Here is a 13,122-nt window from a genome sequence, read left to right as displayed (position 1 = left end):
CTTTGTTTTGTTGTCCATTCCCCCCTGCTCCATAAGCAGTGATTGAATTCTACTCTGGCCTTTTCAGGGTGACTGAGTAACTGAGCCATTGTAAGTAATGTGCATGCACACGGCTTCTGAAGCGTTTTTGTCAGAAAGCTCTGTCTTATTAGCTACTGATAGTGTCCTTTTTTGGTAACAGAAGGTGAAGCGTTATACTTAAGATTTGAAATCTATATAAGAATACTAAAAGTGCCTCTTTCTAGCGTATTGTCTCTCATTAGCAGTGTGGCTGGTGTCAGATCCAAAGTTGGTTTCCATATTGCTCATATGACCGGTATAAATACTGCTTTAAGTTAATGGAAGAAAAACAAAACAAAACAAAAATACCAAACCAAAAGTTTCCTAAGAAACGAACAATAGGCCTTTTCTCTCCTGATTGTTAAAACTGGTGTAACAGAACTGAAAACTTGTTGACTAGCAATACGGCCAGTACAGTCGGAAGCTCAAGTTTAGCATTTTGGAGAAAATCTGCGTTTTTACAAGAGAGCGTATCTACCTTTGTATAATGGATGTCTTGTATTTTTGCAAGAAGCTTATGCTGATGAAAAGGGATGCATGCAATTTTCTTCTAAGCTTGTACCTTGTTCGTGTTGCTGCCACATTACTCCTTTCTTAGCTCTCTCTTTCTCCTCTCTCTTCCAATTAATGTATAGTCTTAGGGCTTACAGTTTGGGCACAGCTATTTTTTCTGAGATTCGCTTTGAGATGTGCCTGGAGAGAAACTGTAGCAAAATGTTTTTGTTTGGTTTGATCGATTTTCCCCCTGGTATTAACGGGACATTAAGAGACATTGTTCTTAAGTTTTTATAAAAGAATGTCAGAGTTTTGTGCTACGAAACAGTATCTTGTAACTGGCAAACGTGTTTGTAAAATTGGCATTATATATTAAAACAAAATTCTAGTAGAGGAGAAAGGGTTAGCATTTATATTGTGACGTTTAGTCTGTCAGTAAATTTTGTATTTGCCTTTGGCAAGTACGTGTGCTGAGGTTAATTACAGGAAAGAATTAGTATTCTTGGGTAAAGTATGCTGCATTTTATAGGTTTATGGAATACCCTCTAAGGCATGAGCTAGGATTTAGTTTGGTGGTTGGTGCTGACCTAAAAGAACAGAGGAAGGTCTGCTAGCAGCCCTCCGTGTTCTGCTCTCCAAGATGGGCTGAGGAGAACTTCTAATTCCGCTCCTGAAGAAACTATTTATACTGTGACCAGTAAAGGTTTTGCCTTGCACATTATACTGTCAAGTGCCTGTTTCTCACCTTGAAGATGTGTTCCATGCACAGCTTAACATTTTTCAGTTTGTTTTTAAATGTATCGTAAATAATCTGCTCACAAGGCCGAAGCCTATTATAAAACAAAATTGCATCCAAGTGGGAAATTGAGAAGCGTGAACTTACAGTTTAACTCCTGGCGATTAAAGTTCTGGTGTGCTTTAAGTGATATTTCCTCAGAAAGAACCATTCTAAGGATGAACATTATTAAATTTAATATAATTTATTGTTATGCTTTAGTAATGTATTTGTCTTTTGAGAACTCACAGGTGTGAGCTTTTCTTCTCTTCTGTTTATAAACTTGTCTGAATTTTCAGAATGGGGTCCTCTTTTCTTTTACCTTCTTTAGATGCTTACCTACGTTATACATTTATGGGCTTAAGCTGTACACAGCTCCATATGTGGAATAAGTGTAGAACGTGTCCCTTAATAACATTTGTTTTGAAATCGCATTTCAATCTATGTGAAATGGTTTAGAAGAAGGTAGCATTAAGATTGTATGATAAGATTGCACAAAATAAAATATAGTTTATATTGCTTTCTTGTAGCCAGTCTGCATGATTGTTGGTGTGGTTTTAACGGGAATTAAAAGCTTCATGTGGCTGTACCTAGTCACTTAACTCCAAGCAAAGTTCTTTCTGGGTATTTTTATTTATTAGCATAATTTACAAAAAGAAAAAGTAGTATTTTCCATATGAATAAAGATTTAGTTTGAACTGAATTGCCTTATTCTTTGGTGGATTTTCTTTCTGTCCCATTTTATTTGTGATGTGAATTTGTTTCCATCTACAATGATGCAAGGAACATTCACTCAGAAGATGGCCAAGGAAGTAATAGCCGTGTTTGTCCCAACGGAGTGAGTCGTGCCATCTCAGAAGCTGCAGCATCCTAGATTTAAAGCATCGCCCATTGCTTTCACAGCGGGAAGAATTTATTGGTTTTAACAAACTGCAAACATTTTGTTTTACTGGTATTTATTTATTGGTTTAAATGTGAGGGTTTTGTTGTTTGGTTTTTTTTAATTTATTGGCTGTTATGAAAGCTTGGGCAGAGCAGCATTCTTCCCCTCAAGATTTCACCAGCTGCGTGTAAACTGGAGGACCTGGAATGCTTTTGTGTTCGCTGGCCCCATAACGAGGTGAGACCTGCACGTCCTGGACTGTGAGAAAACTGAGCAGCAGCCGCCGCGTAGCGGTACCATCAGCTCTAGAACGTAGCGTCAGATTCTCCTTCTTCCACTCCAGGCCACTGGCTTTGCTGTTGTCTAAACAGACTTAGCATGGAACATTTAGGCAAAGTGTTTGTTACCAGGGTGTGAACTAGCAGTAAACAGAAATTTTTATTCATACAAGTTATGTTCTTGGCGGGGGTAAATGTGTATGGCAGTGCCTCTGATCGCACACCCGGGGGTTGGGCACCGGTCCGGGTGGGTGAGCGGGAGCAGAGGGCCGTGTGTTTCCAGACCCTGGGTAGACAAGGAGCCTGTCACGTCTTTCAGCACCTGAAGGGGACCTACAGGAACGCCAGGCAAGGGCTGTTTACAAGGGTGTGTAGCAACAGGATGAGAGTCAATGGTTTTAAGCTAGAGCAGGGTGGATTTTGATTAGACATTAGGAAAAAGTTCTGTACTCTGAGGGTGGTCAAACACTGGGTTGCCCAGAGAGATGGTGGAGGCTCCATCCCTGGAGACATTCAAGGTCAGGCTTGATGGGGCTCTGAGCAACCTGATCTAGTTACAGATGTCCCTGCTCACTGCAGGGGGGTTGGACTAGATGACCCTTAGAGGGCCCTTCCAGCCCCACACATTCTGTGATTCTATGATTCTGTGATTTTGAGCATAGCTTTTCCCACAGCCCAGGTGAATTCAGCTTGGCATCTGTCTCAACTTCCAAAGCTTCCTGAAATGCTTGTTAATATATATGAATGTCAGATGACAAAACTGTAGGTTCTGTCTCTGTCGAGTTTGAAAAGAATGTGAACACACATGCGTTATTTAGCTGTTCCTTGCTTATCTAAGCTGTTCTTATGGATTATTTTTTCCCTGAGTGCTTCCTAGTTGGGTTCTGATGTATCTGGAAAATGAAACTAGCACTATGAAGAAGAAAAATAATCTTCTAAAAGTCTGGTGGTAAGTTTCCAGAGGTGTTTATGATTAGATGTCTGTCTGTCAAAAATTTATTGTAGTGTGACTGCCTTGTACCATACAAGACAGAGAATCAGAGAGATAGGCAGAGTCTCATTTAGAAAAGAGGGAGTTGTGTTTATGCTTAAGTGCAGCCAGCATAGTAACAGAAAGAAATGCTTCTTCTGTAGTTACAAAATAATCAAGAGTGTGAAAAGAATCAGAAAATATGAATGTTAATAATAGAGAATTATAAGAAGTGTATAATAGTAAACAAAGTGTAAGGAGGAGATGTTTTTTACTGACTGTTGTCACTGGTATTGCTCTGTATTTGGGAAGAAAATTTTCCCATTCTGTGTCTAGTATTTACTAAAAGAAGCAAGAAAGCACCTATATTCTTTTCAAGTCCATAATAATCTGGTAAGAGCTTGTCTGGCACTTAAATTTTCATGTTCTAGAAACCCAAATAACACCAGTGAAAGCTTAATGACATGTTTTGAACTGTGAGCTTGCTGTTGGGGATGAAAAAAAAAAAAGCATTACTCTCTGGAGAGAAGAAGGCACAGCTGCATTTTTTAAGACTAGTTTGTCCACTGCTGAAAATAAACATGTAATATTTTTCTTTCTAGTTGCTCTAACCCCTTGTGCTGAGAAGACCAGTGGACTTAAAATAATTTTTCAGAGAGTTTGTGAGTTTAATTATTTGAGATTGTTTGGTACAGCAACTCTGGTTCGATACAGAACCGTTCCTTCAAGTTAGCAGTGTCTTCTGGCCTTTCTTACCTTGCACCTCTTTTCTTGAAACCCCCAGATTGCTGTTTTCTTGAACATCTTGTTTGTCCAGTAGTCTTGTGATTCTCTGCAAGACTGCACCACTAAATAATGCTGCTGCTTCTTATTGGTATTGGAGAGCCAGAGAAAACACTGTGGTGTATGTGTTTGTGCTGGAAAAAGGAAGGGAGACTCGTGTATCCAGAGTCCAAGAGCTGTTCTTGGTATAATATTAATATTTTGCTGCTAAAGCTTTCCTATATGCAAGGTAATTAATTATTCTTTGCTTGTTTTATTTTTGTACTTGTCCCCTATTAGGTTTTTTTGGTGTCACATATGCAAAGATATCCTCACTGATTACATAAAAACCTGATCTTCACTGTTTCGTGACAGACACCTACTTCTAGGCGGACGTACCCTCAGTTTAGCGCCTGTAAACAGTCTGCCTTGTGAACATTCGGACAGAAACTTGGCCACTAACATTTGACAGGACAAACAAAGGAAAACAAGTCAAGCATCATTTCCCATTAGGAAGTAAACTATTGTTTGGTAGGATGGAGCACAAGATTCCCAGAAGTCATGCTACAGATCCAGTAATGCTGCACACAGAACCATAGAAGTCAGGGGTTGGAAGGGACCTCTAGAGATCATCTAGTCCAGCCCCCCTGCCAGAGCAGGATCCCCTAAGGCAGGTCACACAGGAACGTGTCCAGGCAGGTTTTGAAAGTCTCCAGAGAAGGAGACTCCACAACCTCTCTGGGCAGCCTGTGCCAGGGCTTTGGAACCCCCACCTCTGGAACCCCCTGGTTCCATTCTCCAACAGGTGAGTCCCCAACCTATACTGGTACTTGAGGTTGATCTTTCTCAGATGCAAGACTCTACACTTGCCCTTGTATTTCATAAAATTTCTCCCTGCTCAAAAAGACAAGTGAAGGAGCAGGTGTTCTGCCATCAAGGAATGAAGCACAGCGTAAAGAGAAGTCCAGAACATCTGAGGACGTTCCTAGGGAGGTTAGCACTCATATTTACTATTTGGTCAGGGGTTAGTCCTCTTTCCTAGTGATTTTTCCTTGGTTATTCTATTCAAGAACAGGATTTTTGGCTGTGATGAGCAATTGGAAACCTTGCACACCCGTACAAAACAAAAGGTTTGGATGCTGTTAACATTGGTACTGTGCAACTCACTGCCAGCACTTCACCAGATCTGTTCTGTACTACTGCCTCTATAAATTAGACTTAATTGATCAAAAACGTAGAAGGTGCGTGCAGGTGGTAGAAGACTGTAGGATTCAATGTAGGATTAGTAGAAGGGATTTAATTAGTAGAAGAATTGAAGTGGTGGTGGGATTAAACTACTGAAGTTTTAGGTGAACTGAATAGCTCCATCCAGTGTCTGCTTCTTCAAATACTGTACTTTCAGTGTTCACCCCTTCTTCTACTCTCTTACCAGATTCCTGAGAACTCCAAAATCTTTCTCCATCTATCCATCTCTTCCCTGAGATCCCTCATGATTCTCAGTTCCTCTCAGGATATTTTTTTTGTCCTCGCTTAGAATCATATAATCGCTTAGGTTGGAAGGGTCCTTAGAGATCATCTAATCCAATCTCCCTGCCATGGGCAGCAATGCCCGTCAGCTAGACCAAAGCTTCATGAAAATACTGCCAAAATACTGCTTTTCTAAATTAGCCAGGTTCTAAAGGGACACCGTTAAGAAGGGGATTACAGGTTTACGCCTTTAAAATTCTCCAGTGGTAAAGTCTAAGAGTAACTGCGGGGTCTGAAAGAATAACAGGGACTAAAACATGGGTGCGAGGTGCTCTAAGCATGCAGAACTTTGTTCCGTAAGCTCAGCGTTGTGTGGCAATATGACAACCGACTTTAGCAAATGAATTATTCTTCCATTATTATTTTCTTGTAAATACTACAGAAAAACAGTAAAGTGGAAGGAGCATATGAAAATTAAATCAGTAAATTTAGAATTAAGTGGCAGCTGTTTGTGTATGCCTTGAAAATTGTTGGAAAAGACTTTCAGCTGAAGGCGCGATGACTAAGTAACCATAAAGTGCAAAAAATATAAAGCTGAACATGTTTTATTCATCTTCTTGGTAGAAGAATGTACACATAAGCCCGTGGGGAATAAGCATTACCAGCGTGTCTGAAAGGCAGTGGGGCAAGTCTGTGTGGTGCACAGAGGCCAGCCCATGGGAACTGAAAGAAAAGAAACCCAGCTTTAGTGGCACTCTCCCCTCTGCCATGTTCTAAGTCCACTCACCTGACATTGTAAGCTGGAAAGGTAATCTTCATCCTACTGAACTTTGCAGGAGTTGGGAATTATGTGCCGGTACCTTTTAAAGGGTTGGACCTGAGCCTTGCAGCTGAAATCATGGAAACGGTGCCAAAGAATGGCGTAATTAGCTAATACTTCAATATCCTGAACCGTAATTTAACAACCGTTTCAAAATATTTGATATTGCTCACTTTATTTAATGTAGGTATCTTTATATTGAATTGACAACCTCCATTTGATATTAGGGGTAAAGCCTTATTCTGATGCCCAACCTACTTTGACCCTTTCTCTCTTAGGTGAGTACTTGAACATGTAGTACCACGATGAACCGTTGACTGAGGGCTAGAGAAAATGGGTTGTTATATGGGAGTTGGGGAGATTCAGCTCAAAAGACTGGGGAAGAATGGTTCCATGAAAATCTATCTCTAAGTTTCTCATTTTGGTTGCATCAGCAGCTTGAACTGACTGGCTGACTCTGCAAGTGCATCAGTGCCTGCCATGGCACAGGGGACAGGAGGGTGAATGTGGCATGGGGTATACCAAAATCTCAGCTTTTGGGACAGGGAGTCCCCAAAATTCACACTGTAACTGTGAAGAATTGGGGTAGAATGGGACCTCTCACAGAGTTTGACAGAGGTGGGCTTTCCTCAGCTTTTCCAAGTAAGAGTGCAGGTGACAAGCGCCTGGAAAGATTCAAATGCTGGACCTTGTTGGAGATAAGTCTCCTTCGCCCTCTGGTCCAAAGTGAAGCGCTCTCAGTGTGCTGCGTGGCTCGGTGTCCTGTTTCTCTCTAGCTGTTGCAGAGTGACTTCTTTGGCACTTGGCACGTGTCTTCTGTAGGACGTACTTGGTTTGTTAAATTTGGGCTACAGGAGTTCCAGGTATCAGATGGTGAAATATCTATGACTGATTTTGTGATGTTTGAAGGGTTTTGATGTCATTGGCTTCTGGTGCTTAAGGAATACATACACTCTCACTGTCTTCTATATTACAAATATATGTAATATATATACACATACGTGTGTGTGTGTATATATATATATATACACATGTATATATTATTTGTATATTCCCATAACTATAACACATATGTATGTATATTACATATATACATATATTACATAATATTATCTATATGTACATATATATTCCAAGAGTTGAGAGGTTAAGAGCAACAGCATAAATGCAAAATTAACAATTTTTTTCCTCTTGATGCCTCCTTTCTCTACAAGTGTACAAATTTCTTTCATGCTTGCTATTGCCTCAAAAATAGTCGTATGTAAGACTGTTTGATACAGTTCTTTCTTTACCAATGATGGAGCTGTTAACTATTCAAATTTGTGCATCAGGCACATCCAAAACGTGCTACTGTTTTCCATTCCATCCTCTCTGCTAGATGGCATTGCTTCTGCCTTCTAGACCACAAAATGCCACTACTCTCAATCCTAGTTCTAGTGGATAGCTCTTTGTTTGAGCTAGTCGTGCTTTTTTTTCTTTTTCTCACATTTCAGCCTTTTTTCCTCCAAAAGCAAGTTTATGCATTTCTCTGGGAAAGAGCAGGGGCTCTGCTCCTTTGTTCTTTACAGAGAAGAACTTGCCCTGTCTGAAATCCACACAGAAGGGCTCACTTGGTGCTCTCTGAGCAGGTCCATGTCTACTGTCTTCACAGTCAGTCTCTTTTTCCAGAAACTTGAGAGCAAAACTGTTGGGTAAGAGTGTCATAGAACAGGACTGGAGTCTTTCAGAGAGAGATTGTTAACTGGGGGTGAGGTTGGTGTTGCAGAGGTGAAAAGGAGAGTCTATTTTTGAAAACTGTAATTTCAACCTCCTTGTGGACTGTGGCAGAGAATGCCTTGATTGCCTTTGAATCAGTGTTGGTTTTAAAAAAAACCTCAAAACCACTTGAGCTTGTGATCATACAGGGGCCACAGTCAGAACATGGTTTCTTGTCACTGCCACCGCAAAAATCTGTATAAAGAGATCCAGGTCTCGGGACAAAAGCTGAGGAGCAGAAGAAACCTGTAGCGATTCAGTACGCACTTCATGGCAAGAGCACCTGCCTTTCTTTGCACATGGGAGACAGAGTGAAAAACCCCTCTCAGGGGTTACAACACTGGAGGCTACAGGATTAAGCGCTGCTGTAAAGGGCAATGAGATTTAATCTGGGTTGTCAAAGTATGTTGCTTACTATAGGTGAGGTATTAACAAGATTGTTATCCTTAAGGTGAAATCCTCTCCCCTTTCCTTTTCATGAAAAGATTAAAAAAACTTCACAAACACCACAACCCCTAGTGGTCAAAATCACCGCCTTAGCTTTTTGCTTACGTGACACAATTAAAATCTATGTTCTTATGCATCAGCCGACTTCACACCATGTAGTCACTTTTAATTAAGCTCTGGTATTTGCCTAGTCTTAAGAAATATATTCACTAAAATATTTAAGCAGCTTGTGGGAACTACTCCCACAGCTCAGTTTTGCCAAGTGTTAAAAGCTTATAGCACTTCTCATGACAGTGTGATTCTGCACTCAAAATCTTTAAGCATCAAAAAAAAAAAATTAATAGCCCTGCACTAAAATGTGTCTCAGGGCATGCTTGCATGCCTTTATTTATATTTTTTTTCAACCTGGAAGAAAGTTTTAAAAAGCCACCTTCCTGGCTTATGGATCTGGGGGTCCTGGCAGACACCAAGTCAAACCTGACCCAAGCAATGGGCCCGGTGTACATCACTGGAATTTAAGTTAAAGCAAATAAAACTATCATCTCCTGAGGAAATAAATGCTCTCCTTGTGCAGCCTAGTAACAGTCCAGCTGTCCTATTAAAAAATCCTGCTAATACAACCAGTTACAGACAGGCAGAGTCCCCTGGACTGGCTGTATGCTTCTCATTCCAGTATCAGTTAGTACCGAGAACAGGTTATGGAACAATCTTATAAAATTCAAACTGCTTCATCTCTATGCACAAGAGTCTTCTAGGAATAATAGATAAAACTATGATTTATTACACTGTACAAAACTAGATTCAGAACAAGCAAGTGTAGAATAAAGTACATGATTTATTTTTTTCTGTATGTTACATATTATTAGTTAAATTACATTGGCAAACCCAAAGCTTCCCTAATTTTTCCTTTACCTGCCTAAGCCAAGCAATTAATTTTGTTCTACAGGACAGAAGAAAATAGGTTCCTGGAGAATTTATCATCTGATTAACTCGGCGGAAGGTGCTTCAGCATGGACTGACGTTCAGTGTTTCCCACAGCTTGTAAAGACTTGTCAGGTCAGAACATCGGTTGGCGGCGTAATGTCCTGCCACTGGACTGGTCTAAAAACAAGCAACTCCATTCTCATTAAATTTCAATAAAGTCTTCTTCTTAGAAGATGAATTAATGCAGTTGCATTTGTAGATATACCAAATAGTATAAATGAGGGCTGTAGCTACCAAAAAAAAAAAAAAAAAATCATCACTTCCCAGTAGCCCCAGATCTGTCTCTTGAGTTATTCAGGATGTGCTGAGATAGGTTATATGTTTAATAAAGTCCTTAAGAAAAATAAATATTTTTGCATAATGTATGTACAAAGATCAGTTGATTTCCTTCATTCATAGGCTCAACAACAGATACAACCACAGCTATTATTTTATTCACAAGCTCACAATGATTAATATTAAGAGTCCAAGAGAACACTGGCCTGTTCTTTATAATAGTGCAAATTATATGGGAGTGTTTTGAAAACAATGGCTTAAAGAAAGAAGGATTAACATAAAAAAAACCCTCCTTTGGTCCCTGTAAGAGTAGTTTAACTCTTCCGTGAATTTTTCAAAACTCCCCCACATAATTCTATCCAACTATTAAGGCGTCAAAAGAATGGATTTAGAGTTGAGATGAAAATGGTTCTCTTGGACTTGAAAAGAAGTCCACTGGAGATTTCCTGACAAAGAAATTTTCTTAATGTGTCTCTTCCTCCTCAGCTCTCTTCTGCACAAAAACAATATGCCAAACAAACCTGTCTGATAATCCTCCCCGTATCTTTTTTTTTTAACTACAACAAAACATTACACTCAAATATATTGCACAAAAAGCATAATGTATCCTGCCTGGCTCTTCACAGAAATGGTCACAAACACAGGAGAACAGCTACTAAATGTCTCAAAACTTGAAGAGATCAATAAAATGCTGAGGAGATACTGGCATAAGACAGGTGTCTGGATCACTGGCTGTGCAGGGGTGTCCTGTATCCTGCAGAACGAAGGAGAGGAAAAAAAAGCAAATAAGTTCTCTTTCCATACTCACAATCTCTGTCCACATCCAATTAAAAAAAAAAAAAGGAAAGAAAAAATTCACATACAGGCACATGCAACTACTTCCACAGTAAAATGATAGGAACTTGTTCTTTTTAAGAATGCACCATATTTAACTGTTTTAGATTAAGTTGTTAAGAAAATAGGCCTTTCCAGTCTGACTGCGGTAGCGCAGGGTAGCTTCAGATTTCAGAAGAAACACACCCCACCCCTCTCCTCCTGAAACAGAGTCTCCTGAGTCAGAGCTCTTGAAAAACATTTCATATTCTTTATCTATTATTTTTTGATGAGTGTAACAAAACAAAAAAACCCAACAGGCAACTGCTTAGCTGAACCTAAATTATCCGTCTAATGAAAATCTGACACGCAGAACTCCTCGAAAACATGAGCTCCGTGCTTTGGAAATAAGGGCAGCCGACACTTCCCACAAAAGCCCTGAACACCATGTTTGAAGTCCCAGTCATTAACATTTTTCTACCTTGCTTTCCTTTCCTCCCCCAACATCTTTTTCTACTCTTTCCACACCTACCTTTACCCCACCTGAAAGCAACGCCTTAAACCACAACTTAGCACCCAGGCCCGATGGATAATGTTGTTGTCAGGCTCAGAAACTGTCCTCTCCGGTTTTAAGGGGTTCCTCTCCCTTTTCCACCAGTGCTGATGAATTTGCCACGTGGGGCAAGAGAACTAGACTAAATACAGGCTAAGTAGATCTCACCACTGCAGTCTTAATTTATTCCATTTCCACAGGAAACAAAGTTACATGTAACTCAGTTAAGAGAAGGAAAGAACCTGTAATTGAAACTTTCTTCTCATTTGGAAACTTAGATAAGGAAAGTGCTTTCAGAGGTGCCACTTCACATCCAAAGTCTTTTCAACACCAAAGTATGCGAGGTGACACACGTTCTAAATACTACTCAGCTTTTTCAATGAAAATGGTTACTCTATAGATACATTATCTGTATTCTGCCACTAAGACTACATGAAAATATCATGTGGTATCGCCTCCTCATTCTCCTGCTTTTTGAAATAATTGCTTTAGCATCGCCTGCGAACCAGTTGGTACACTCATGACAGAGGGAAAAATAAACACAAAAAAGAGAACAGACAAGTAGACTAGATTATTGGGGAAGTTTGCAGATGGGGAAGAACAGAAGACTAAGGCCAGAAGCGCTAAATGAAACACCTTCCTCTTCAGGTGACATCTGCGAGGACGAGATACACCACAGCAGAAAATACTCTCAATGGTAGTTGCTAACAAACTATCATCTTCTCTACCCATTGCCATGTCAAGGTCATGTCATTACTTTCCCAGTTTCCAGGAAAAAAAAACCAACAAAACCAACAAAACATCAGAATGAAGATTCTGGGAAAGAAGATAGGTGCTTCTTTTAGTTCTTATTTACACTCTGAAATATTTTCAACATGAATTTGTAACATGCTACCAGCTTTGCTCTGTGTATCAGCATAAAAATGCTTTTGAAAGCTCTGCTCAGTCAGGAATTACAGGTCCAATAAAAAATTCTCAGCAAGATTGGTTCTTGGGTTTTTTAGTTATTAAACCAAAACAGAAACAGCAGTTATACAGTGAAAAACTTTATGAGGACTGAAAAGAATCATAACTTCACTGTAATTATGAGAATTCCTCCTTCCAAAAAAAAATTATTTCCCTTGAAATTACATTTAACAAATAGTGTTCAAATCATATTGATTTTCAATGTATCTATTCAAACAGAATTATTTTAAATTAACAAGAGAATTCACCAGGAGGAGTGTTTACTGGCAAATGTGGTTGTTTTCCTCCTCAAATTTTATTGTAACCAGACATTAGGCTGCTCCCATAACTCTGGAGCTACAGTCCTTTTCTGTATAATTATTTCAATCATTTCTTCATTCAGAAAGCAACACTGTAACTGCCTCCTCCACTACTCTCCCCAAGTCATAGGCAGCTTGTTTTGGGCATTTCTTTTCAGAGAGACTCTTTCATGAAAATACGTATTACTACAGCATTGCAAGTGGAGTAAAATCAATTTTAGTACCTTTGCATTAAAGAAAGTTATGTGAGGTTCATGTGACTCTTTTCAGATTTAAGTCCAGCAGGGAGTGCAGAAACTGCTTATAACATTGAGTGCAGAGAAACCTATTTATTACTGAAATCTGGCTGCTCCCACTGTCACCATGCACCTACGTTCATTAGAAGGTGAATTAGAGTCCTTACTTCAAGTGGCATTAACAGGGAACATGGCAATAACAAAACCCAAATCTGATGGAAAAACTGAGCTGGCAAGGCATCACAACATTATCTAACAGGGAAACAAGAAAAATTATTTCTGC

At 39.6% G+C, this 13,122-nt stretch overlaps 1 protein-coding gene across 4 annotated transcripts in view; it reads right to left on the bottom strand.

Annotated features, from left to right (window-relative positions):
• Window positions 1-10,500: 10,500 nt before the first annotated feature.
• FBXO25 (F-box protein 25) overlaps window positions 10,501-13,122 on the bottom strand; it is a 25,078-nt gene continuing 22,456 nt past the window's right edge. For 3 of the 4 annotated variants that reach the window (XM_009879271.1, XM_009879272.1, XM_009879273.1), the window contains one exon: window positions 10,501-10,726. In XM_009879271.1, the coding sequence (XP_009877573.1) occupies window positions 10,637-10,726 (90 nt within the window). In that variant the 3' untranslated portion in view covers window positions 10,501-10,636. The remainder of the gene's footprint in view (window positions 10,727-13,122) is intronic. The other variant, XM_009879270.1, reaches the window with a different exon arrangement.

The sequence above is a fragment of the Apaloderma vittatum genome, unplaced genomic scaffold, assembly GCF_000703405.1.
Source record: "Apaloderma vittatum isolate BGI_N311 unplaced genomic scaffold, ASM70340v1 scaffold6642, whole genome shotgun sequence".
In the NCBI taxonomy this organism is placed as follows: domain Eukaryota; kingdom Metazoa; phylum Chordata; class Aves; order Trogoniformes; family Trogonidae; genus Apaloderma; species Apaloderma vittatum.
Note: the sequence above shows the minus strand (reverse complement) of the source record. Positions and strands in the feature narration are given on the sequence as shown.